Source organism: Cervus canadensis, chromosome 16 (assembly GCF_019320065.1).
Source record: "Cervus canadensis isolate Bull #8, Minnesota chromosome 16, ASM1932006v1, whole genome shotgun sequence".
NCBI lineage: Eukaryota > Metazoa > Chordata > Mammalia > Artiodactyla > Cervidae > Cervus > Cervus canadensis.
In genome coordinates this window covers 55,873,878-55,901,068 of record NC_057401.1, presented here as the reverse complement: position 1 = coordinate 55,901,068, position 27,191 = coordinate 55,873,878, and the positions used below count along the sequence as shown (strand labels likewise).

The following is a 27,191-nucleotide window of genomic DNA, read 5'->3' as shown; positions in this document are numbered from 1 at the left end:
TCACCTACAAAGATTCACAGAATTGGATTGGGAAGAGAAGGGGAAAGGAGGAAATAGAGGTGTTCTGAGGTAGAAAACAGAGAGTCAAGATTGGGAGAGAATAATCTTCGGTTTAAAATAGGGCTTCTCTTCTTTTTTTTTTTTTGTAAGGTTATAGTGTATTGAAAATGAAAATTAAGGAGTAGTAGAGGAGTACTAGAGGACTTTAAAAGAAATAAGAGAAAAAGAAAAATAGAAAATAGAAGAGAAAAAGGAAAGAAAAAAAAAGAAGAAAAAAGAAAAAAAAGAAAGAAAAAAAAAATTTTTTCCCCCTAATTAAAAAAATCATAAAAATCTATGGAAATGAAAGTTAAGGAGTAATGGGGGAGTAATAGGGGATTTTAAAGGAAAATAAAAGAGAAAAAATAAAAAAGAAAAAATAATAAAAAGAAAAAATAATAAAAAAGAAAAAAAAGAGTAAAAAGTAAAATTATATCTAGGAGTTTCTCTGGAGCTGTTGCGGTCAGTGTGGGTTCGGCTCAGTTTCAGATAGCTCCTCGTTCCAGCTTACACTTCTCGATATCTACAGGCCCCTTCCGGTGTAGTTGGTGTTTTCTACAGGGATTTTAATCTGTTGCACCAGTCCCTTCTGAAGCGGTTCCCTTTGTTTATTTGGCTTCTGTTTGCCGGTCTCTTCAGAGCCTCATTTCCACCCTGACACAGGCGGGCAGAGGTGGACTCTTATTCAGGTAGCTAGTTCCGTCGCTCTGCGGGGAGGGGCTGGCGCTGCAGGGAGGGGCTGGCGCTGCGGGGAGGGGCTGGCGCTGCGGGGAGGGGCTGGCGCTGCAGGGAAGGGGCTGGCGCTGTGGGGACAGACTTGCGCCGCTGGGACGGGCTGGGCTGCCGGGAGGGGCTGACGCTGCTTTCTCCGTCTGCGCTGCTCAGGCTCCCGGCTGTTCTATATGGAGCGCGCCCCGCGCTGCGCGAGGTTCCAGCCCTCGGGTGTTCCACAAAAGCGCTGAAACGAAAATCTGCGCCTGCTCTCAGTGCCTTCCCCGTCAGAGCGGTCCAGGCAGCCAGGGGCTTGGTGGGCGCACTCTCCCCAGGTGTGGCGCGCCCACTCCCTTCCGCGGACCCAGTCTCAGTTTCCGCTGGCGCCAGTCGAGTGTGTGCGCCTTCTGCCCTCTGCGTCCCCAGCCCCAGTCCCCGCCCGCGCCCTGTGTCTCGCCGCGACCTTCCCCTCCCCCCTGCCTCCTGCCTCCGGCGGGGCTGGGCCGGTCCGCAGCCTGCGAGCTCTTCTCTGGATTTTCTCGGTCTCTTTGTTCTGCGAACGGCCGGCAGTGTGTTTGGGCAGGTTAATTTTCTCTCTCTCTTTTGGTCTCCCACAGTTCAAGTTGGCAACTCACAGAAGCTCCCTCCAATTGTCCTCAGGGCACTCAGGCCCAGACCCTACCCCAAGCAATGCCTCCTAAGACTCCCTTCCCAGGACGGATCTCCGTCCTTAGCTCTTTTGTCTCACTTTTTATCTTTTATATTTTGTCCTACCTCCTTTCGAAGACAATAGGCTGCTTTTCTGGGCGCCTGATGACCTCAGCTAGCGATCAGAAGTTGTTTTGCGAAGTTTGCTCTGCGTTCAGTTATTCTTTTGATGAATTTGTAGGAGAGAAAGTGGTCTCCCCGTCCTACTCCTCCGCCATCTTGGCTCCTCCCCCTCTGCAATGATCTTTTATACTAAATATTATCTTCTAAATGAAACATCTAAAATAATTTTGCTATTTGAGCCTTTGTTCTTAAGTTGCTCCTAATGTGTACATTCATGTAAATATAAGTGTTTGTAATTCCCTAAGTCAGATACGGATTCGGTTGGGATATCATTTTGATTATGTTCAGCCTGCTTTTTGTCTAGGTGTATCTATTTTCTATTGTGGTAAAACTCATTACATAAATATACCTTTTAAACTACTTCTTACGTGTACAGCTCAGTGGTGTTAAATGCATTCATTGTATTGCAAACATCACCACTGTTGGCCTTCAGAACTTTTTCTATCTTTCCAAACTGGCACGTCATATGTATTAATAATAACTCCCCATACCTCTAACTTTGCTCCGTGTCTGTAACTTATTTTGAACACAACGATAAGTCCTGACTGCTGTTTATGTGGGGATTTTGTTTTATTTTCAGGTTGAAGAAGCTGGTTTAATCAACCATCCTCCTTGGAAACTGAAAGTCATCCAGCTGTTTGAAACCCAGAGAGTGCGGCATGGAATGATGACCCTAGGGCCAAGTGGAGCTGGGAAGACCACTTGCATCCACACCTTGATGAAAGCCCTGACAGGTAAGGGCACAGTCAAGCCTCATTACCCTGGGGACACGTTTTGTGACAGGTGAATGCTCCAAGAGGAACGCAAATATAGATGTACATTAACATATTTTATAGGAGGAGACCTCTTGGAGAAGGAAATGGCAACCCACTCCCATATTCTTGTCTGGGAAATCCCATGGACAGAGGACCTGGCAGGCTACAGTCCATGGGGTTGCCAAGAGTCAGAGATGACTGAGCATGCATGCAACAAGATTAGAGTTGAATAGCACGGGCTCACAAAAGAGTCAGACACGACTTAGCGACTACACTGCAGCAGCAGCATATAAGATACAACTTTTTTGAATACTGGGTATGTTTTAGAGATAACACAGTACGTTAGTAGACCAGAGGAGAAAAACATTATTTTCCAGCTTATGTTTTAAATTAAAAAAAAAAAGTTTTATTTGACTGTGATGCATGGCATTCGGGATCTTAGTTTCCCAATCAGGGATCAAACTGTGCTCCCCGCAGTGGAAGCGCAGAGTCCTAACCACTGGACTGCCAGGGAACCCCCATTTCCAGCTTTATTCAGATATTATTTTGACACATGTGTAAGTTTAAGATGTGCAGTGTGCTGATTTGATCCATTTATATGTTGCAAAATTATTGTCACCATAGCATTAGTTACCACCTCCAGCATATCACATAATAACCATTTCTTTTTTGTGATGAGAGCATTTAAGATCTATTGATAGTTTCTTAGAAATATTCAAATATTTGTATGATACAGTATTATTAGCTTTAATCACCATGCTCTACATTAGGTGCCCAAACTTGCTAATCTTATAACTGGAATTCTGTACGCTTTTCCAACATCTCTCCATGCCCCACCCCCAACCCCTTGTAACTGCAGTTCTGCAATCTGTTTCTCTGTTGTTGTTCAGTCACTAAGTCATGTCCGATTCTTTGTGACCCCATGGACTGCAGCACGCCAGGTTTCCTTCTCCTTCACTATCTCCTGGAGCTTTCTCAAACTCATGTCCATTGAGCCGGTGATGCCATCCTCTGCTGTCTCCTCCTCCTGCCTTCAATCTTTCCCAGCATCAGCATCTTTTCCAAAGAGTCAGCTCTTCGCATCATGTAGCCAAAGTATTGGAGCTTCTGCTGAAGTTGTTTCTCTGAGTTTGACCTTTTTAGATGCCACATATAAGTGAAATCACACAGTATTTGTCTTTCTGTGTCTGACTTATTTCATTTAGCATAATACCCTCAAAGTCCATCCATGTTTTCACAAATGGCAGGATGTTCTTATTTTTTGTAGATGAATAATATTCCATTATGTATGTGTGCCACACCTTCTTTATTCATTTATCCATGGACAGACACAAGATTGTTTCTATATCTTGGCTTTTCTGAATGATGCAAACATTTTTTTTAAAGTGATTTCATGGACTGTGTTATATGTTTTACATATGTTATGCCATTTAGTTTTCAAAATGATCTTGAGATGTGACTACTGTTATCCCCATTTTGGACAAAAAAGTCAAGATTCAACTTCAGAAATACTCAACATCAAAAGGATGGTAAATAATGAGACTCAGAATTAAGGTCAGAGCCCATTAAGGAAAAACCCAGAATTTTCCCAGTATACCATACCATTTCACAATTATGACTTAATATAAGATGCTTAATATATAAGACCCAGGTCTCCCACATTGCAGGTGGATTCTTTACCAGCTGAGCCACAAGGGAAGCCCAAGAAGACTGGAGTGGGTAGCCTATCCCTTCTGCAGTGGATCTGCCCAACCCAGGAATAGAACTGGGATCTCCTGCATTGCAGGCAGATTCTTTACCAGCTGAGCTACCAGGGAAGCCCCAATATAAGATGCTACCTCTCAATAAATACAAGATAATTCCAAACCTGATTCTTAAATTCTATGTATTGAAAAATCACCCTAACTGTAAACTAATTTCCTGCCCAGATCAGATATTTTTCTTGAGAAGTGAAATCAGTGCACTTAGTTCCCAGATGTCCCTAAGCCTTACATCTAAGCCCCTAACCCAGGGTCATCTAAGCATGATGAGTATTGCCTTGTACACAATTATCCTTGTATTCTTTGGTTCTTATTAAACATTGATGACTTTCTTCTTAAAAGTATTGGCAATCCTTAGTCATGGCAGTTAAGTTCCAAAATTTCACAGAGCTTTGGCTGTTAGAATGCACCATGCATTGTCACACAGGGAAAAGTTTCTTGGCTGGGTTTCTGGTCGGCTCATGGAACCTCAGTGCACTGGTACTGGTTGGTGGCAATGGTCTATATTTGTTTTAGGGTCCTGCACACACTGGATTTAGTTTGTTTCCTCAGCAATGGGATGAAGTGAATTCTGTACAACAGGACTCTACATGGGGGTATTTACACTGAGACAGGATTATACTCTCAGCTAGCACCTACCTCCACCAAAACTGAGATTTCACACCTGCAGGACTTTATCATGGGATTTTCATGTGTGCTATTAAGATTCTGTTTGGGGATCTTTTGGGGAAGGAAATGGCAACCAACTCCAGTATTCTTGCCTGGAAAATTCCATGGATGGAGGAGCTTGGCAGGCTACAGTCCATGGGATTGCAAAGAGTTGGACATGACTGAGCAAATTCACTGGTTCATATTCGCTCTTTTCAGTTCAGTCAGTCAGTTCAGTCGCTCAGTTGTGTTCGAATCTTTGCGACCCCATGGACTGCAGCACGCCAGGCCTCCTTGAGGATCACCAACTCCCAGAGTTTACTCAACCTTATGTCCATTGAGTCAGTGATGCCACCCAATCATTTTATCCTCTATTGTCCCCTTCTCCTCCTGCCTTCAATCTTTCCCAGCATCAGGGTCTTTTCCAATGGGTCAGTTCTTCGCATCAGGTGGCCAAAGTATTGGAGTTTCAGCTTCAGCATCAGTCCTTCCAATGAATATTCAGGATTGATTTCCTTTAGGATGGACTGGTTGGATTTCCCTGCAGTCCAAGAGACTGTCAAGAGTCTTCTCTAACACCATAGTTCAAAAGCATCAGTTCTTCGGTGCTCAGCTTTCTTTATAGTCCAACTCTCACATCCATACATGACCACTGGAAAAACTATAGCTTTGACTAGATGGACCTTTGTTGGCAAATAATGTCTCTGGTTTTTAATATGCTGTCTAGGTTGGTCATAACTTTCCTTCCAAGGAGTAAGCATCTTTTAATTTCATGGCTGCAGTCACCATGTGCAGTGATTTTGGAGCCCAAAAAGATAAAGTCTGTCACTGTTTTCTCTGTTTCCCCATCTATTTGTCATAAAGGGATGGAACCAGATGCCATGATCTTAGTTTTCTGAATTTTGAGTTTTAAGCCAACTTTTTCACTCTCCTCTTTCACTTTCATCAAGAGGCTCTTTAGTTCTTCTTCGCTATCTGCCATAAGGGTGGTGTCATCTGCATATCTGAAGTTATTGATATTTGTCCCAGCAATCTTGATTCCAGCTTGTGTTTCATCTAGCCCAGCATTTCTCATGATGTACACTGCATGTAAGTTAAATAAGTAGGGTGACAATATACAGGCTTGACGTACTCCTTTCCCTATTTGAAACCAGTCTGTTGTTCCATGTCAAGTTCTAACTGTTGCTTCTTGACCTGCATACAGATTTCTCAAGAGCCAGATCAGGAGGTCTGGTATTCCCATCTCTTTAAGAATTTTCTACAGCTTCTTGTGATCTATACAGTCAAAGGCTTTGACATGGTCAATAAAGCAGAAGTAGATGTTTTTCTGGAACTCTCTTGCTTTTTCTATGACCCAACGGGCATTGGCAATTTGATCTCTGGTTCCTCTTAAATTATTATCCCCTCTATTAAATTATGCTTAATAATACTTTGGTTGGTATGAAGCTACCTTCTGTTAATAAACTACAAGTGTGCTGGGTACAGTTACCTGAACAAAATAAATAGTGGTGGTAGTGGTTTAGTCGTGTCTGATTCTTGCATTCCCAGAGTGGGTCAGCCCACCAGACTCCTCTGTCCATGGGATTTCCCAAACAAGAATACTAAAGTGGGTTGCTATTTCCTTCTTCAGGGGATCTTCCCCACCCAGGGATCAAACCTGGGTCTCCTGCATTGCGGGCAGATTCTTTACCAACTGAGCCACCTGGGAAGCCCTGGTGTCTTAAAATAAGTACTAAATATTAAATGATATAGATATATTATGTATAATATGTCTAAACTGTGTAATCAATAAGGCGTCACTGGCTTTGGAGAAGGTCTTTGCAAAAATGAATAAATTATTAGACTACTTGCTGTTTATTGACTTGTTCTTGGTTTTAATTTGCAGTACTTTGGTGCAGTCTCAAAAACCCAATGATCTGTTTGTTTCCAAGGCAAGGCGTTCAACAACAACAGTAATCCAAGTCTATGCCCCAACCACTAATGTTGATGAAGCCAAAGTTGAATAGTTCTACAAAGACCTACAAGACTTTCTAGAACTAACACCAAGCAGGCATGAAAGAAAAATTGCCATGTCTTGAAAGAGTTTACAGTGTAGTGAAGTGACACAGATAATTAGAACTCAGCATAGAAGATTGGACGTGGGGAAGATTTGGACAATTATGGTGTTAGCAGAGGCAAAGGAGATCAGAAACCTTTCTAAGGAATTCTAGAAAGGCTTACAGAGCAGGTGCTACTTCATCTGAGATTTGAGGGTTAAATAGCAGATGGATAAAAGGTATAATTAGCAGAATGAAGAGGCTGAGTAGACAGAAGGGACTGGTGAAAGCCTGATATACCAGGGGAAGTGCTCTGGTATGGATAAGGTGTAATTAGTGTTGGGGGGGTGGGCGTGGGGAGACGTGGAGGGGTAACCGATGCTGTTGTGCCCAGGGCCACCTCCTTTTGGCCCTCCCCTGCTACCGATACAACCATTGGACAGTTTCTCCCCCAAACACCAGTGGTATCTTTGAGTTTGTCAGCCTTATGCCTTTCCAGTTCCTGGGAACTGGCTCAGCCTAGAAGAAGGGATTGGGTGGGATTTAATGCTCCTGAGGCAGCCACACCCTCAACCAATATGGCGGAAAGAGTGGAAGGCAAATGTGCATCTCCTCCTGTCTCCTAGAGGGACACTCCATCTGTGACCGGCTCACCAACAAGCTCTTTATTGGCTTTCCTTTCCTGTCACACTGTCTTTCACCTGAATTCAAACTCCCAGTTCCCCTGTCTTTATCTCAGGCTTTGCTTCTGGGGGAACTCAAACTGAAGCGAGGGCACAGCATGGGAAGCTTTGTAACTTCAGCTGAACTCTTAGATTTTATCCTGTGGCTGATGGGAAGCCATAGAGCTGGGGAATGGTGTGATTAGCCCTGTGTGCCATGAAGAACACGGACTGTGGACAGGAGGGGCCGTCTGGGGACCTCTATAAAGAGGACCTAAGGAGCGGACAGCAAGAAAAGAATGCTCACTCTGGGGCAGAGTCCATGGAGGTGGAAAGAATTAAGAGGAATTAGTTTAACCAGCATTTAAAAAGTCAAGCCTTTTTTTCTTAGAGTGATTGTATAAAAATATTACAGGATTTTAAGTGAAAATGATACAATTCTACCTACAACCGTAAAGAAATGGTTTGTGGTAGTTTCTCTTATATGGGCAAGAGACCAAGTCCAGTTTTCATCTATGCTACTGTCAGACATTTGAAGAGTTTGCTGGCCTTTTGTAAAGTGTGATTAGATTTTTGTAAAAAAGTATTGCTTGTCTTATGAATATCATTTATTGAAAAACCTGCAATGTGCCTAAGTTCAGGACTTCAACACTGTAAAATAATGCAAATAATTAACCCTGATTCTCTTTCTGATTTTGGAAAAAGAGAACTATCATTTAATTTTCTAGAAAAGTTTTAATTTAACACCTTTCCAGTGTGCATATCCTTGTTTGTGTGCCTGTGTTTGTCAATCTTTCACACAATATGTAACATTTTACATATTTACATTTTACATTTCACACAATATGTAACACATTCACTCTATTTTTATGATTTTGCATTTTAAATCTTTAAAAAATTTTTATTGAAATATATTTGATTTACATATTCTATTAGTTTCAGGTGTCCAGCAAAGTGATTCCATTTTATATATATTCTTTTCTAGATTCTCCTCCCTTATAGGTTATTATAAGATATTAAATATAGTCCCTTGTTCTACACAGTAGGTACTTGTTGATTATCTATTTTATATATATATATATATATATAAGTATATGTGTATATTTTAATCCTGAACTCTTAATTTATCCCTCCCTGCCCTTCTTCTTTGGTAACCATAAGCTTGTTTTCTATGTCTCTGAGTCTATTTCTGTTTTTTAAATAAGTTCACTTGTACCATATTTTAAGATTCCACGTATAATATACTTTAAATCTTTTTCTTTTCTTTTTTTTTTTACTTACTATCTATAGTCTCCTATGTACAGAAATCATCTTACTCGAGAATAGTTTCAGAGTTTGAGAGATTTACATACCTTTTTTGAAGTTGACCGCAGAAAAATAATTCTTGATTTTTGTAACATTAATTTAGCTGATTTTTTCCAAATGAGCAAGACCATATCTCAGCAAATGAAAGCTGTTAATGAGGAGAATCAGGCATCTTCTAAGTGAATTTCAGATATAAGATTTAACCTGCAGGCGTGCATGCTTAGTCCTTCAGTTGTTTCTGACTCTTTGTGACCACATTGACTGTAGCCCACCAGGCTCCTCTGTCCATGGAATTCTCTAGGCAAGAATACTGGAGTGGGTTGCCATTCCCTTCTCCAGAGGATCTTCCTGACCCAGGGATTGAACCCAGGTCTCCTGCACTGCAGGCAGTTTCTTTACCATCTGAGCCACCAGGGACCCACGATTTAACCTAGGAGACCAGAAACCAAAAGATTTTGAGCTGTGACATTTGAAGCACATCCAGATTACATTAATTTCTTCATCAATTCCAGCATGCTATCATTCCCCCCCTTTTGTAACATGCAGTTTTCTTTTCCAGATGATAAAAAAAGTGCTTTAGTCAATAAAATATAATGAGGCTAATTATGATAACTTGGGATGCAGTAAGATATGTCTTTTCAATGTAATTTCATATTTTTCATGTTTTGAATATCTGCTGACAGATAGTACACTGCAAACTGGTGCAGTGTTGCCTAATGATGGTTTATTCTACATGTGAGTTGTTTAAAATCTGGATTTACTTGGTATAGATTGTGGAAAACCACACCGGGAAATGAGGATGAATCCTAAAGCGATTACAGCCCCACAGATGTTCGGTCGGCTTGATGTGGCGACGAATGATTGGACCGATGGGATATTTTCTACTCTTTGGAGGAAAACATTGAGGGCTAAGAAAGGTAGGAGATGAATTACAAGTGTGATGTTTTGTTTATTTTAAAATTTTTACTGGAGTAAAGTTGGTTTACAATTTTGTGTGTTTCAGGTGTACTGCAAAGCAAATCATCATACATGTATCAGTCTTTTTTAAAAAATTCTTTTTCATACAGGTCATTACAGAGTATTGAGTAGAGTTCCCTGTGCTATACAGTAGGTTTTCCTCAGTTATCTATTTTATATATAGTAGTGTGTATGTCAGCTCCTTATCTCTCCTTATCTCTGGTAACCAGAAGTTTGTTTTCCACATCCATGACTCTAAAGAGAGTATTAGTATATATGTTTTTTGGTAGCACCACACAGTATGCAAGATCTTAGTTCTCCCACCAAGGATTGAACCTGTATCCCCTGAGGTGAAAGCATGGAGTTGTAGCCACTGGGCCACCATAGTCCCTGAATTACAGCTATAATTTTTGACACGTGCTTCTAAATAAAAACCTTGGCAGTGATTTAAAATTAGTAGGGGACTTCCTGGTAGTTCAGTGGCTAAGAATCCATCTTCCAATGCAGGAAATGCAAGTTCGATCCCTGGTTGGGGAACTAAAATCCCACACACTGCAGGGAAATTGAGCTTGTGGGCCATAACTAAAACCTGATGCAGCCAAATACATAAATATTAAAAAAATAAAATTAGTAAAACTGTATTTTCTGTATAATATCTTATCCAAGACCAAGAAGTCATAAATCAGTATGATATTTGTGAATGTTGAAACACAGAAACACAGATTGATGAATGACTGATCAATGTATTTAAAATACCCACCTCCTCCCTTTTTTTGGTTACAAAAGGAATTTTCCTTTTGAAAAAATATTTCTATATTCCTGTGATATCTTAGAGTGAAATAGCAAAAGCTGTCAAGGAAACTTGATTATATTAAATCAAGTGATTTCACCATAACTATTTTAAAAATGGTGCTCATCTCAGTATGGCCTATCTTTAGAAACCGATTCTCCTATAAAATTGTAGGTGGAAATGGGCTTCTTAGGAAAGAAGATTGTATTAGAAAGAAAGTTTTTGATCATACTTTATTCTCTTTAGATGACATGTGTGTTTGGCTTTAGTTTAAACCAATTCCTTAAAGGCTAGTGGTTCACTCTGAATATTCTCTTACTTAGGGACCCTGCAAACTGAGCCCAGTGGTCCAAGAATATAAGTTCAGATGGAGGAGGTGACGGTCAGTTCTCCTCTCACTCCTGAAAGAGTAGGAGAAAGCACTGTGAAAGCAATCTCAGGGACACAGGAGGATACAGGAGCAGGGCGGAGACATTTGGGCTCACTTCACAAGTCCATGCCTTGGGAAACAGCGTTCTGTGGAAAAACATTAAGGTGGCACCACGGATCTTCTCTTTGAGGGAATGTGGCTGATCAATCCAACACCAATGGCGAAAGAGAAAAGAAAATGTTGTATTTCTAGTGTGCTTATATTAGAAACTGCTGCTGTTTTATGGGAGTTAAATACACTTTTGTTTCTGACTTATTCTAGTAATCCTGTGTCACACAGATCCAGTGAGCAAATGTTAACTCAGAGAATAGGCCCTCAGAGAGGTGTTTTTTTTTAACTCTTTAAAAAAAAGCAACACATGCTTATACATTCACAGGGACTCTGGCCATCAGATCACCCTTTTCCTTAAACTGCTAGTTGAATGAGAATAATTAGGATTTTCTAAGCATTTCATTTGATGTAGAGTACTGCACAGTTATTACAGATAAAAATTAGAACTACAAACTTGGTCATGGTGCTGGTTTGTAAGAGAGACCTAGTGGTTAAGAAATTAAGAGCAACTGTGAAACCGAATACCTAAATTTACAAGGGCATTTCTGTTGGGTGTTCTGCAGATGCTGCTGTCTTTACCTTCAAATATCTCCTGACCTGACGTTTGTTAGTCTTTGTGCCCAGTGTCCCTCGGAAAGTGCTCTGCTGGGGACACTCATGACCTCCACCTTGTCACATACAGGCTGTCGCTTCTCAGTCTAGCCCTGCTCTTGTCAGTGTCTGGCACAGCTGACCACTCCTTCAAACTCTTCCACTGCATGACATCATGGACACCTTCCTCTTCACTTCTCCTTCACTGAGAGGTCAGCCAGCGGGAGGAACCAGAAGAGGAGATCCTGGTTCAGACCCAGAAGTCTGAACATTTAAGTGCTTCTGTTCTCAGACTTCTTAGCTGTTCACTTATGATCTGGATGAAACTTACCCAGTTCTCGGCTCTCAATGCCATTTCTAAGCTGATCTCTACATTTTAATCTCTAGTCTTTGAATTCCCAACTCAACAGCTCTATGGGCTGTCTTGCTGAACATCTCAAACTCAGCCTGTGCAAACCAGAATGGATTCTTGGAGCTCTGCCTGTGTCACTCACATCCCTTTCTGCCTTCTCGTCTTCTTTCTAATCAGGTTTGACTTCCTGTTGTTCCTGGAGCATGATCACCTTAAGTGTGTACCCACTTCAGGACCTTTGCAACTACTATTGCCTGAAAAATCCTAGTTCCACATCTCTTCATCACTTCATTCTGCTCCAAAAATATTTCATGGACCACCTTATCTAAAATGCCCCACCTTCTTATCCTGCTGAATTTTTCTTACATATTTCTTTGCATATTGCTTTGTCATCTCTACCCCTTAGCAAGCAACCTCTGTGAAGGGCAGGATGTTGTCTTTTTTATCACCCTATCCCAAGAACAATGCTGATACAGAGAAGGTGCTCAAGGAATATCTGTTCAGGGAACAAATGACTTTTTGCTTTGATTGTGGGCTTTAAACAACTGCAACGTAAAGAACTGGAAGACTTCTATGCAAAGAAATAAAATCATTTAGGTCAAAGGAGAATGTGAGGGTGGGATATTTCAAAAGAACAGCATGTATACTATCTATGGTGAAACAGATCACCAGCCCAGGTGGGATGCATGAGACAAGTGCTCAGGCCTGGTGCACTGGGAAGACCCAGAGGAATCGGGTGGAGAGGGAGGTGGGAGCGGGGATCGGGATGGGGAATACGTGTAAATCTATGGCTTATTCATATCAATGTATGACAAAACCCACTGAAATGTTGTGAAGTAATTAGCCTCCAACTAATAAAAAAAATTAATGAAAATTGCATTGTTATAATATTTCTTCAAGCATAGTAGTTATGTATATATGCATATATGTGTCTGTATGTTCTTTCCCTTGCCCTTGGTGGGATGTTTTAGGGGAGCATATCTGGATAGTTCTTGATGGTCCAGTAGATGCCATCTGGATTGAAAACCTGAATTCCGTTTTGGATGATAACAAAACACTAACCCTTGCCAACGGTGATCGGATTCCCATGGCTCCAAACTGCAAGATTGTTTTTGAACCTCATAACATTGACAACGCTTCGCCTGCTACCGTCTCAAGAAATGGGATGGTTTTCATGAGTTCTTCTATCCTTGACTGGAGCCCTATTCTTGAGGTAGGATTGGAATCATTTTTGGTATAATTAAAGAGGGAAATAGGTCCTTGAGCCTTCCTTTAGAGTGTGCACTGATTTTCCTGCAGACTTCCTGGTGTAATTGCATTTTAATGCTGATGTTTGTGGGAGATCCTTGAATGCTCTTGCGACCTTCAGCCCTGGTTGTCCCTTAAAGATTTCTTCAGTGCTCAGGGTTCTTCAGTTCGGGTTGAGGAATCATTGCAAGGCCTAGGTGAATCAATAATCCTACATACTGTAAATGAATAAGGAAAATTTAAGCAACCATCTTAGAATATTAACTTGAAGGAGATAATTTATTAAAATTGCATATAAAGAATTTTTATGAGATTCAATAGTAATAATGTTAGTTTTAAGTTTGCACCTGGAAATAATATTTCAGATAATCTCTGTTTAATTCCTCATAAGGTATATTATTTTATTACTACCAGTATATGTTAGAGTATATCGATTATGGTAAGAGTGTAATTGAATGCTTTGCATACTCACATACTTTACTAAATAAATACCATAATGTAAGGGAGACTGCTTATTAGATGAGCTGTCAGTACAATCTTTTTTGACACTATTGGTCAAATTATTATTTTCACTTGAATAAGTTTTTTGGAGATAATTTTGATTAAAAACTTATGAATACATATTTCAAATTAGGGAGTTGTAAAGAAAAATGATTCTGATGTACAGTTGGATATGTCACTAAAAATGCTTCTGAAAATTTCAGATTTCACAATTAAATTATCCACCCTTCAAGGAGAATTCAGAACAAGAGTTCTCAACTCTGGCTTTCCAAGAATAATCACCAATGGCATTTCTTTAAAATACAGATAACAGTGTCACACCTCAATCTATCAAACCGGAATCTCTGGGGAGAGAGGTGTTCTAAATGTTTTTTAAAAAATACCACAGTGGAGTCAGGCTTGGTAACCAGGGATACAGCAAGCTCCAAGTGAAAATGAATTTGTGATTTTCCCCCAAATACTTCAAATTTACAACGGCGTTTAGAAAACATTTAATTTACAGTTTGCTATTTATGAAATAAGTTTCTATTGTATTCTGTCCACGTTGAGGGCGAATAAGACCTTTATATCAATTTGTAAGCTAATTTGCTTACAAATGGTTAGCAAGAAGCAGGACTCATAAAAATCTGACTGGAAATGTTCAGAGGAGGGCAGGGCGGCTCTGCGAGAGTCACTGAAGGGCTGAAAATGGAGAAGTTGTGTTCATGAGACTCCATGAACCTCTGTGAGTCACGCTGGTTACTTGGCCCTGTGTATGATATTTTCTGCTTCCATCAACTTGGAAGTGCTATGTTTTGTTTTTGTCATTGTGCAATCATGTTGAATTCATGAAATTATGGATAACTGAGAATCACCGTTTTATTGCTTCTGTTCAGAGTCTCTAAGAATGACCTGGTTTCTTGATGCCAAGGGAAATTTCCTCATCTGAAGAAAATATTGTTATGTGTTAAGTGGTATTTTGTTATGAATCACATGCAATTTCCTAATACTGGCTTTCCCAAATGACTAAATTCTCCATTTTCCTGAGTATTCCTTGATATTTTTTCTACATTGGTTATTAATTAGATTAGAAGAAGTAAAACTGTGATATATCTTTGTCTCCCATTTTGAATAATCCCAGAATGGCTTTCCTTTATCTTTTATTCCTTTCTTTTTCTAAATTATTTCCATGTATATGCTTCCTCATTTTCTCTGAGCATATTTTAACCAAAAGCCTAAGACTTTTCCCTTTATTTTGACTTCAAGACCTGAGCTTAGGTGTAGTGTAGTTGAACTTACAGATACTAGAATTAGACTCTGGGACCATTTTTTTCCAAATGACTTGGACTTACCAGGTGGCTCATTGGTAAAGAATCCACCTGCAACACAGTGGGTTTGATCCCTGGGTTGGGGATGGCCTTGAAACCTATAAGCTATGGGATCCTGGGCACGTTACTTAAACTCCTTGGGCCTTAGTTTCCTTATCTGTAGAAGGATAATAACCATCCCTATCTCATAGAATTGTTTTGACATTAAATGAGGTCACACATGAAAGAATTTATATCAAGGCCTGGTGCATTACAAGTGCAATATAATCATTAGGTATTATTATTGTTAACTGATATTAAAAAACTCTTGTACCTCAACTGGATCGTTTTTCTGGTGTGCTAATAAATTTAATGAATGCATTCATCTGAACACTAACAGGGTTTTCTTAAAAAACGTTCGCCTCAAGAAGCTGAAATTCTTCGTCAGCTGTACACCAAGTCGTTTCCAGACCTGTATCGCTTCAGTATTCAGAGCTTAGAGCATCAGATGGAGATGCTGGAGGCCTTTGTGGTCCTGCAAAGCCTCAACATGCTCCAGGGCCTCATCCCTCCCAAGGTAAATCCCTCAATTTTCTAGAAATTTCTCCCTTGCTAGCTGAGCCACACTTTGCAGAGTGCAAGAATTGAAATTGATTCTTAGAGCCATAGTGGGAGGGGAAGGTTTCAATCATGGACTTCACATATTAATGCTGTGTGTGTGTGTTTTCATTTCTTTTTTTTTTTAAACAAAGCAAGCCACAGTTTGTATTGATCACTTAGGGGCAGGTTCACAGTCATCTCAAAGAATTCTAAATTTATTTCAGAAACTTGCTTTATATTCCCAGACCTCAGTTCTGAATTTGTTCTCCGGTTTTATTCATCTTTTCCTCGTTTTTTTCTTTTTTTTTTTGGGGGGGGGGAGCTGTTATCCCTTTTAGATCTTTACTTAAATTTTCATTGAGATATCAAAGCCAAGTCTTGGTTTGAGAATGAAGTAATTAAAAGGAAAGTTTCTTGCGTGCGCAGGAGCAAGGCGGGGAGGTCACGGCGGAGCACCTGGAAAGACTGTACATCTTCTCGCTGATGTGGAGCGTGGGGGCGGTGCTGGAACCCGACGGCCGGCGCCGCGTGGAGCACTGGCTGCGCTCCCGGGAGATGCTGGCCCTGGACCTGCCGCCCCTCGCGGGGCCTGACGACTCCATGTTTGACTATTACGTTGGCTCGGATGGTGAGTCCTGGGCTTCTATCCGTCCATCACATGTGGGGCCTTTCCCCTCCCCGCCCCCCGCCCCAAATGTCTAATGTTTACCTTCTAGCTCTCTACCTACCTATTTATCGGTCTGTATTTCCAAATGGTAATCAAAACTGTTTGCTGTAAAATTGAAATGGAAATGTTCATGTGTGTTTGGAAAGAAAGCCCATGATTTCTTTTTCATATATTTATTTCAGTTGGGTTCCAGATGCACATTTTCTTGTTGCTAAATATATTGTGTGTTGAACTTTTAATGAGTTAAAAACAAATTAAAAAAATCCCCAAATCAGATGCATTTCAGCTATTCATTTGATGTAATCAGCAACTTTTGTAAAAATTACAAAGTGTGAAGTATATTTTTATCAAATAGGTGTGAATATTCATAAATATACATTGTTTATTTATGTGCCTACATATTTATAAAGTACGTATATACACATATATGTACTACATTTATATGCAATATTTTATATGGCATCCTAGAATGTTTTATTTTGGTTTTACAGTTAGAAAAGTATGTAATGAAAAATGATTTTAGATACATACTGCTATCACTGTCCTGATTTTTACACACACTTTATGTTATTAAAAACCTCTTGAGCATCCATTGGATACCAAAGAGGGATATCAAACCAGTCAATCCTAAAGGAAATCAGTCATGAGCACTCACTGGAAGAACTGATGCTGAAGCTCCAATACTTTGGCCACCTGATGCAAAGAGCTGACTCATTGGAAAAGACCCCGAAACATCCCCAACAGGGAAGGATTGAAGGCAGGAGGAGAAGGGGACGACAGAGGATGAGATGGCTAAATGGCATCACCGACTTGATGGACATGAGTTTGGGCAAGCTCCGGAAGATGGTGATGGACAGGGAAGCCTGGCGTGCTGCAGTCCATGGGGTTGAAGAGTCAGACACGACTTATTAACTGAACAGCAAGAACATATTTAAAAAGAAAATTCCAAGATAATTCTTACTATTCCCACTTTTGAATAGCTACTTTAGGGTTTTTGACTCAGTTGAACACATACTTAAATACTTAGATGTCTGAATGTAATGATTTTTATTTTTTGAGGGGCTTTTGGAAGATGGCTTCATGAGATGTCAAAAATGTCTGCTCTTTATAATTAGGAATTAAATTATTAATAGGAATATGAAGATGTAAATGTTCTCTGTTCACCTCAGGCAAATGGATGCACTGGAACACGTGTACTGAGGAATATGTCTATCCATCTAACACCACCCCAGAATATGGCTCCATCCTGGTGCCAAATGTTGACAACGTGAGAACCGACTTCCTAATTAAAACCATTGCTAAACAGGGCAAGGTATGGCACTTTCGGTTTTATTTAAAATGACACATTGAGAAATGTCACTTGAAAACATGGAGCATCTTGCATTCATTTTAGAGTGCTTTGTATCGCTGTTTACAATAAATAAAAATATTACCCAAATTAGTATACTACTTCTTTTATTATTTCTCAATAACAATATTAGGGACTTTCCAGGTGACTCAGTGGTAAGGAAGTCACCTGCCAATGCAGGAGATGCAAGAGACTTGTGTTGGATCCCTGAGATGGAAGATCCCCTGGAGAAGGAAATGGCAACCTACTCCCATATTCTTGCCTGGAAAATTCCATGGACAGAGGAGCCCGGTGGGCTACAGTCCATGGGGTTGCAAAGAGTCGGAGATGACTGAGCATGCATGCAACAATATTAGAGTTGAATAGCTTTAATTCATAATTAATTTTTTTCTCATATATATATATATATATATATATATATATAGAGAGAGAGAGAGAGAGAGAGAATGTGAGTTTTGACTTGTTTCTCCAAAGAGAAATCCTTCTCTTTTAGTTTTTGTAGTATTTTGCCAGGGCTGCCGTAACAAAACACCACAGCCGTGGAGGCTTAATCAGCGCACATTTCTTTCTGCACAGTTCTGGAGGCTTGAAGTTCAGGATGAAGGTGTTGGCTGGTTTTTTCTGGGGGCCTCTCTCTCCTTGGCTTCTGGGTGGCTGTCTTCTCACTGTGTCCTCCCGCGGTCTCTGTGTGTGCATGTCTGTTGCTTCTCTGTGCCTCACAATGTCTGCTTCCTCTAAGGGTACCCTTTAGACTGAACAAGAGCCCACCTTAATGGCCTCATTTTAGCATAATCATCTTTTTCAAGACCCTATCTCCAGACACAGTCACCTTCTGAGGTACTGGGAGTTAGGGCATCCTCATATCCACAGTTGAGCCCATGACAATCATCTTATTGTATTTCTTTTATTTCTTTCTCAACTTCTGTGGTAGGCTGTGCTGTTAATTGGTGAACAAGGAACAGCCAAGACAGTCATAATCAAAGGATTTATGTCAAAATATGATCCTGAAGGCCACGTGATCAAGAGTCTGAACTTTTCTTCTGCAACCACCCCACTGATGTTTCAGGTACTGGCTCTTGGGTGCTGCTAACTGAGCCCAGGTTTGTGATGAGCTTTGGAGGCTTAAATCTCACGACTGTTCTGATGTACCCACTGAACTTCACCTGCAGTTTCATAGCCATTGTGAATCCTCTACTATGTCTTCCAGTATCTCTATTATTCAGATGGAAGAGTTCCTGTGACCCCTTAGTTTTGATAATTCACTAGAATGACTCTCAGAATTCAGGAAAATGCTATGCTTATCATTGTGGTTTTATTATAAAAGATATGAATTGGGATCTGACAAAAGAAGAGATGCATAGGGAAAGGTTTGGGAGGGTCTCAAATGTGAACCTTCTTTGTCACAGGATGTATTTACTCTCCAGGCATCATCAACTGGCTGCGTGATTGAAGTCAATCTCCAAGCCCCTTCCCCCTGGGAGATCAGCTGGTATCACATGGTTTAAAGCCCTAACACTCTAATCCTATGGTTAGTCTTTCTGGCATAAGTGGTCTGAAAGACCCACCATGAATAACAAAGGCATCCTTTTTATTCAGGAAATTGCACGAATTTAGACTCCCACCCAAGGACCAGGACAAAGGCTAGCCACATTCCTTAGTATATGGCAAGGAATTGGCACATATTTTTACCAGTAACTCTTGGCAGTATTGGGGCTTCCCAGGTGGCACTAGTGTTAAAGAATCCACCTACCAATGTGGGAGACTCAAGAGACACAGGTTCAATCCCTGGGTCGGAAAGATCCCCTGGGGATGGAAATGGCAACCTACTCCAGTATTCTTGCCTGGGAAATTGCATGGACAGCGGAGTCTGGTGGGCTACAAAGTCCATGGGGTCACACTGAGTCAGACATGACTGAGCTGGTATCTTTCTTGGTAATATTTACCCCTCTCAGGTGGTAAAGACCTGTGTTTTATATCTCTATAACTTGGACTGCAAGGAGATCCAACCAGTCCATCCTAAATGAGATCAGTCCTGGGTGTTTATTGGAGGGACTGATGCTGAAGCTGAAACTCCAATACTTTGGCCATCTCATGCGAAGTGTTGACTCATTGGAAAAGACCCTGATGCTGGGAGGGATTGGGGGCAGGAGGAGAAGGGGACGACAGAGCGTGAGATGGCTGGATGGCATCACCGCCTCGATGGACATGAGTTTGAGTAAACTCTGGGAGTTGGTGATGGACAAGGAGGCCTGGTGTGCTGCGATTCATGGGGGTCGCAGAGTCGGACATGACTGAGCAACTGAACTGAACTGAACATGAAATACTTATTCATTTCCTGGAAAAAGGCAATCTAGAAAACATCCTGTTTATCAATATAAAATTCATAAACCATGTAATAAATTTCTAGAAGCAGTACCATATTGAGGTATAATTATCAGAAGAATAATAAAGCAGATTTTCAAAGCATTAGCATCTATTCTCTAGGAGTTCCATTGTTGGATTTACAGCTAATAACCTTTAACCCAGATCCTTCCTACCCTTCAGTAAGAAGGGGGTCTCAGCGCTTCACTGTTTATTTTTCTGTTCAGAGGCATCACGGGATCATCTGCTCTGTTTAGTGCCTGTTTTGACTGCTAAGCATCAGGGCTTTCTAGTAAGCTAGACTCATTGGTTTTAGAAAGCTTTCAATGAGCCCAACTGCTGTAATTAACTTTCTCGTGATAGTTTTCAGCCATTCATGCTAAACAAGGGGTGATGGAGCTGAGCATTTGTCTCTCATTTACTTGGTTCCAAACCAAATTGAAATTGTAGATGAGAAAATAGATATTGTTCATCCCTCTCGTGTTACCACGATGGCACATACATCAGGGACGCATGTCTGTTGCTGGACAGATTGTTTTCATCTGAGCTTCCTTTGTTTTCACCATAGTATCACTTTCACATGTTTTATCAGTAGGAGGACAGACTCTATGTCCTGTTTTTGCCACGGATTGTCCAGTTAACTTCTGTTGTCTCAGATAAATAATGAATAGCATCTGCCTCACTAACCAAAGTATGAAGTTTGAACAAAAATTACGTGGTCACCGTATTTTTAGCTAAGGAATTCAGTTAGTCTTTTAAGAGAGATGATTCTTTTTTTTTCCCCTCAATAGATATTATTTTTTTCTTATTTTTGAAAGCAGTTCACACATATCTTTAAAAATGTGAATAATACAGAAAATAAGAAAGTGAAAATTTCTTGACAGAATTTCTGAAAAGATTTGTTCCTTTAAAAAATAATCTTAAAGTGTTTTGAATGCAACAACCATCTTACAAATGCTGACATAGCATTAAGTTTTGGTTTTTAAAAATGAGAATTGTAGGGCTTCTGGTGCTTCAGTGGTTAGGAGTGTGCCTTGCTATGCAGGGAAAAGTGAAAGTGAAAGTTGCTCAGTTGTGTCTGACTCTTTGCAACCCCATGGACTATATAGTCCATGGAATTTTCCAGGCCAGAACACTGGAGTGGGTTGCCATTCCCTTCTCCAGGGGACCTTCCCAACCCAGGGATCAAACCCAGGTCTCCCACATTGTGGGTGGATTCTTTACCAGCTGAGTCACCATGCAGGGGAATCCCTGGTCTGGGAAGACCCCACATGTTGCTTAGAATGGCTTTCCTCAACTCCATGCCTAAGTCTGTGGATGACTAACCGTCTGGTTTTTATGTCTAACATGGCACTATCCAACTGGGGTTCACCCAAGCATTCCACGAGTGTGTGAGCTGGACAGACTACAAGGTCAGAATCTTTGTTTTGGTGCCACTGATGGCTTAAGGTGATGTCATCATGACTATCATTCTGCTATTTCAGAGTCAAGTTGTTGTCTATTCTTAGAGAACAGCATACAGCCCATAGTCCAGGCCCTTGCTAGAGATTTCAACTTTTACCAATAAGCCGGGTTGATAGAAGTGATTTTTATGGGTGATCATCCATCTAAGTCAATACTTCACAAACTATGTTTGGCTAATACTAATCTTGGGGTTTTCCTGGGCACTCACTGGTAAAGAATTCACCTGCTAATGCAGGAGATTCAGGTTTGATCCCTGGGTCAGGAAGATCCCCCAGAAAAGGAAATGGCAACCCACTCCAGTATTCTTGCCTGGGAAATACCATGGACAGAGGAGCCTGGCGGGCTACAGTCCGTGGGGTCGCACAAAATCAGACACGGCTTAGAGACTAGACAACAGCAATACTAATTCTGAGAGGTGTGTTTTTTTTTTTTTTTTTTTTGGCACATGAATGGCTACTTTAGGGATGTAAATAAGAATCTCTTAATGGGCACTGTAAATAAGTCTGAGAGGAGTGTTATTTTATAGTATGTGTTTTTTTGGTTAACTGAATATGAATGAATGAAGACCATGATGGGCAGGAACAAAGACTGAAAAGGAGTGTTTAGAAATGAGTCTAGAGAAGTGAGCAGGGAGCATCATGGTGTTCCTCGTAAGCCACTATTAAGGAATCATGGGGATACTGAGCAGGATTAAATCACCACTTAGAAAGTTCATTCTGGCTGCTGATGGGAGAGATAGGGCTGTATTCAGAGAGACTCGAGAGGAGGAGGTTATAGGATGCATTCAAACTGGGGCTGAGAAGCAGAACGGACAGGACTTGTTTTTGGTTGAGTGGATATTGTTGGAGGAGAGGGATAAGAGAGAGAGGAAAGTTAAAGATGACTCCTGAGTTTCTTGTCTTCATTGATCTATGTTTCAAATATTTACTGATAAATATGTCATACCAGACACCTTTCTAGACACCAAGGAGGCAGTGATGAATAAGATAAATAAGGTGCCTGCCCTTCTTGTATTTTAGTGGGTGAGACAGACAATATTCAATTAAGTGAATTTACCCATTTGATTTTATTAACGGGACAGGGCTTTTTTTATCACCAGAAGGATGGATGAAGTGGGACAGTAGTTCAAGGAGACCAGGAATTAGGTGGATGGCACAATATTGCAAATATGTTCAGTAACTGATTTCTTTGGGGAGACAGCAGTTCAGTTCAGTTCAGTCGCTCAGTCGTGTCTGACTCTTTGCGACCCCATGAATTGCAGCACGCCAGGCCTCCCTGTCCATCACCAGCTCCCAGAGTTTACTCAAACTCATGCCTATCGAGTCGGTGATGCCATCCAGCCATCTCATCCTCTGTCGTCCTCTTCTCTTCCTGCCCCCAATCCCTCCAAGCATCAGAGTCTTTTCCAATGAGTCAACTCTTCGCATGAGGTGGCCAAAGTATTGGAGTTTCAGCTTCAGCATCAGTCCTTCCAATGAATACCCAGGACTGATCTCCTTCAGGATGGGCTGGTTGGATCTCCTTGCAGTCCAAGGGACTCTCAAGAGTCTTCTCCAACACCACAGTTCAAAAGCATCAATTTTTCGGTGCTCAGCTTTCTTCACAGTCCAACTCTTACATCCATACATGACCACTGGAAAAACCATAGCCTTGACCAGATGGACCTTTGTTGGCAAAGTAATGTCTCTGCTTTTTAATATGCTATCTAGGTTGGTCATAACTTTCCTTCCAAGGAGTAAGTGTCTTTTAATTTCATGGCTGCAGTCACCATCTGCAGTGAGTTTGGAGCCCCAAAAAATAAAGTTTGACACTGTTTCCACTGTCTCCCCATCTATTTCCCATGAGGTGATAGGACCAGATGCCATGATTTTAGTTTTCTGAATGTTGAGCTTTAAGCCAACTTTTTCACTCTCCTCTTTCACTTTCATCAAGAGGCTTTTTAGTTCCTCTTCACTTTCTGGGCAGCAGAGTCTAGACAAATTTGTAAATCATACAATGTAGACATTGTATATAACTTATAAAGAAGTTTCCAGGCCTGACTGGGGGCAGGGTGGGTAATTTACAAGGTTGTGCCATTCATTCATTCATATGAGAAAAGCAAGTAACTAATTTAGAGCATATCATTGTCTAGAGAGGAGGAGGTACAGTAAAAAGCAATATTTAAATTATAATAGAACTTAACCATGTTGGAGGGGCTTCCTAGGTGGCGCTAGTGGTGAAGAACCCACCTGCCAATGCAGGAGATGTAAGATACTTGGGTTCGATCCCTGGGTCAGGAAGATCCCCTGGAGGAAGGCGTGGTAACCCACCCACTGTAGTCCATCAGGCTCCTTTGTCCAAGGAGAATTTCATGGACAGAGGAGCCTGGTGGGTTTCAGTCCAGGGCTCACAAAGAGTTGGACATGACTGAGTGACTAACACACATACATCCCTTCTTTATTGGATTTCCTTCCCGTTTAGGTCACCACACAGCACTGAGTAGAGTTCTCTGTGCTATATAGTAGGTTCTCATTAGCTGTCCATTTTATATATAGTAGTGTATATATGTCAGTCCCAATCTCCCAACTCATCCCATCTCCCCTTTCCACATGGATATCTGTACATTTGTTCTCAACAGAGATGCTTCTGTTTATTCCTACAGATTTAGTTTTGTCTTTTGGTGTCTACGTTGATGACACTATCCCAACCCCCATTATACAAAGGGTCCAGCCCTGCTCAGAGTCTCCTTGTAATCACAGCCAAAACTAAACTAGGGGACTTCCCTGGTGATCAGTCCAGTGATGAGGAATCCCCCTTCCGATGCAGGGGACACAGGTGCAATCCCTGGTTGGGAACTAAGATCCCATATTCTCTGGGGCAACTAAGCCCGTGTGCTCTAACTACTGACCCCGTGCTCTAGAGCCCGCACTCTACAACTAGAAAAAGCCTGCCAGTTGCAACGAAGAGCCCGCTCACCATGAAGACCCAGTGCAACCAAAAAAAAAAAAGCTAATCAGGGCTACTTCCAAGAGGCTTCTCAGATCTGTGCTCTGAGCTCCACAGGCTGCCATGATCTGAAGGCCGCTGTCTCTTCATTCAGAAGTCTGCCCACTGGCATCTGTGCCTGCTCAGTCACTTCAGTTGTGTCTGACCCTTTGCGACCCCATGGACTGTAGCCCTTCAGGCTCCTCTGTCCATGGGATTCTCCAGGCAAGAACACTGGAGTGGGCTGCCATTTGCTCCTCCAAACTGGTATCTGTAGCCTGACACAGTCTGCTGTGGGGCAGATGCAGTCACACTAAATCACTCCTCTCCCCTCGGAAAGTGGGGGCCTAACCCTCTCTTTCCTACATTCTAAGCTTGGGTGGTACAGGAGGGAACTGCACTCTGCTCTATAACAAAAATGCCCTAGCAATGTGGAAAGGAGCATTAAAACTGATGGAACGGTGTTGGAAGGGGTGATGGGAACACGGGGGAAGAACCCCAGACTACTGACTACAGCATTACCGTTTGCATGGAAATACAGTGTAGTTTGGAAATCAATCAGTTGTTCAAAATGTATGTGCTCAGTAAGCAGAGAAAACAGAAAGGGCTTCACGGTTCTCGTGCTGTAGAAGCTCAGTCTTAAGGATCTCATTTTTTTCCCACTGATTCATGATTTAAGTCATGTTAAAGTTAAGACACGGGGACTTCCCTGCTGGTCCAGTGGTTAAGACTTTTCCTTCCAATGCAGGGAGTGTGGGTTTGATCCCTGGCCGGGGAGCTTAAAATCACAGATGCCTTGGGGCCAAAAAACATAAGACATAGAACAGAAGCAGTATTGCATCAGATTCAATAAAGACTTTAAAAGTGGTGCATATAAAAAAATCTTAATAAATAAAGATAATGTATAAATATAAGAGAAACTGGACGTATATTGAGGTAAAATGCATTCTCCACTTTATCCAAAAAATAGTTTCCTTATTTTATGATGAAGAACAAACCAGTTAAAATGACAGTAACAATCCTTCAAGATATTAAGTTGGTGCAAAAGTAATTGCAGTTTTTGCATTGTTGAAATTTGCCATTTAATATTGGAATACATTTTAAAATAAACGTGGTTATGTTATACATCATTTTAATGCACACTTCTCACTTTATGTTTTTTTGCTAATGACTTATTGCTTTATTTTATATTTATTTTAGAGTAGGGATATGATGTTAGACTAAAAGCAAATTCAAGTGATTTTCTTATTCAAGTTCAAAATGGGTTGTAAAGCAGTGGAGACAACTGGCAACATCAACAATGCACTTGGCCAAGGAACTGCTAACAAACATACAGTGCAGTGGTGGTTCAAGAAGTTTTGGAAAGGAGATGGGAGGCTTGAAGATGAGGAGCATAGTGGCCGTCCATCGGAAGGAGACAACAGCCAACTAAGAGAAATCGTCGAAGCTGATCCTCTTACAACTACATGAGAAGTTGCTGAAGATCTCAGTGCCGACCATCCTACAGTCATTTGGCATTTGAAGCAAATTGGAAAGGTGAAAAAGCTTGATAAGTGGGTGCTTCATGAGCTGACCACAAATCAAAAAAATCGTCATTTTAAAGTGTTGTCTTCTCTTATTATGCTCAACAACAGTGAACCATTTCTCAATCAGATTGTGATGTGTGATGAAAAGTGGATTTTATACAACTGGCAATGACCAGCTCAGTGACTACCGAGAAGAAGCTCCAAAGCACTTCCCAAAGTCAAACTTGCACCAAAAAAATGGACATGGTCACTGTCTGCTGCCCATCTGATACCCTACAGCTTTCTGAATCTGGGTGAAACCATTACATCTGAGAAGTATGCTCAGCAAATTGATGAGATACAGTGAAAATGCTGGCCTGCAGCCAGCATTGGTCAGCAGAATGGGCCCAATTCTTCTCTACAACAACACCAACCACATGTCACCCAATGCTTCAAAAGTTGAACAAATTGGGCTATGAAGTTTTGCTCCATCTACTGCATTCACCTGATCTCTCACCAACTGGCTACCTAAAAAAGGTAGTATCTTGAAGTATCTTGACAAGTATCTTGACAACTTTTTGCAGGGGAAATGCTTCCACAACCAGCAGGATGCAGAAAATGTTTTCCAAGAGTTTGTCTAATCCCAAAGTAAAGATTTTTACCCTGCATGAATAAACCAACTTATTTCTCATTGGCAAAAGTGTGTTGATTGTAATGGTTCCTGTTTTGATTAATTCAAATGTGTTTGAACCTAGTTATAATGAGTTAAAATTCACAGTCCAAAACCGCAATTACATTTGCACCAACCTAATACACCCATGAAATTAGGCCAAGAGAGAAAGAAAAATTTATACAACTGTCCTTGTAAAACTCTCCAGTTTAGCCATTTCAAATTGTAGGTTTCCATCATCATTTTAATGCATAATACCAAAGATGTGAAAAATTTTCACCATTTTTAAATGGAAAGATACATAAATATATCACACTCCTTTCAATTACAACACAAATTTCTCATGACAACAATACAATGGTAAGAAGAATTTCATATCCCCTAACATAAAAGAAAACCATTTAAAGTAATGTACTAGGCTAAATTTAGCTCTCCTTTTCAATGAATTTAAATGGATAAAGCAATAATCTCCTGACAACTCCCTATGGCAAGCTAGAGTCTTCCAGATAGTCTCTCATCCGTTGATAAGAACTCATAGGCACATGAAGATTTTATGTCTTGGGGGATCTTCCAAGAGCTAAAAGCCAAGGATGGAACAAGTGAGGCAACATGGAGTAATAGCCACATACCTACACTTTCTTTCTCTTCATTATGACCCT

At 40.9% G+C, this 27,191-nt stretch overlaps 1 protein-coding gene across 1 annotated transcript in view; it reads left to right on the top strand.

Moving 5' to 3' along the window:
• The window catches only part of DNAH5 (dynein axonemal heavy chain 5), a 317,085-nt gene that overhangs the window by 175,055 nt on the left and 114,839 nt on the right, over positions 1–27,191 (top strand). Inside the window, exons 41-47 of the mRNA XM_043489075.1 lie at positions 2,162–2,315; positions 9,518–9,664; positions 12,890–13,131; positions 15,354–15,530; positions 15,980–16,181; positions 17,390–17,532; positions 18,500–18,634. Of these exons, the coding sequence (XP_043345010.1) occupies positions 2,162–2,315; positions 9,518–9,664; positions 12,890–13,131; positions 15,354–15,530; positions 15,980–16,181; positions 17,390–17,532; positions 18,500–18,634 (1,200 nt within the window). The remainder of the gene's footprint in view (positions 1–2,161; positions 2,316–9,517; positions 9,665–12,889; positions 13,132–15,353; positions 15,531–15,979; positions 16,182–17,389; positions 17,533–18,499; positions 18,635–27,191) is intronic.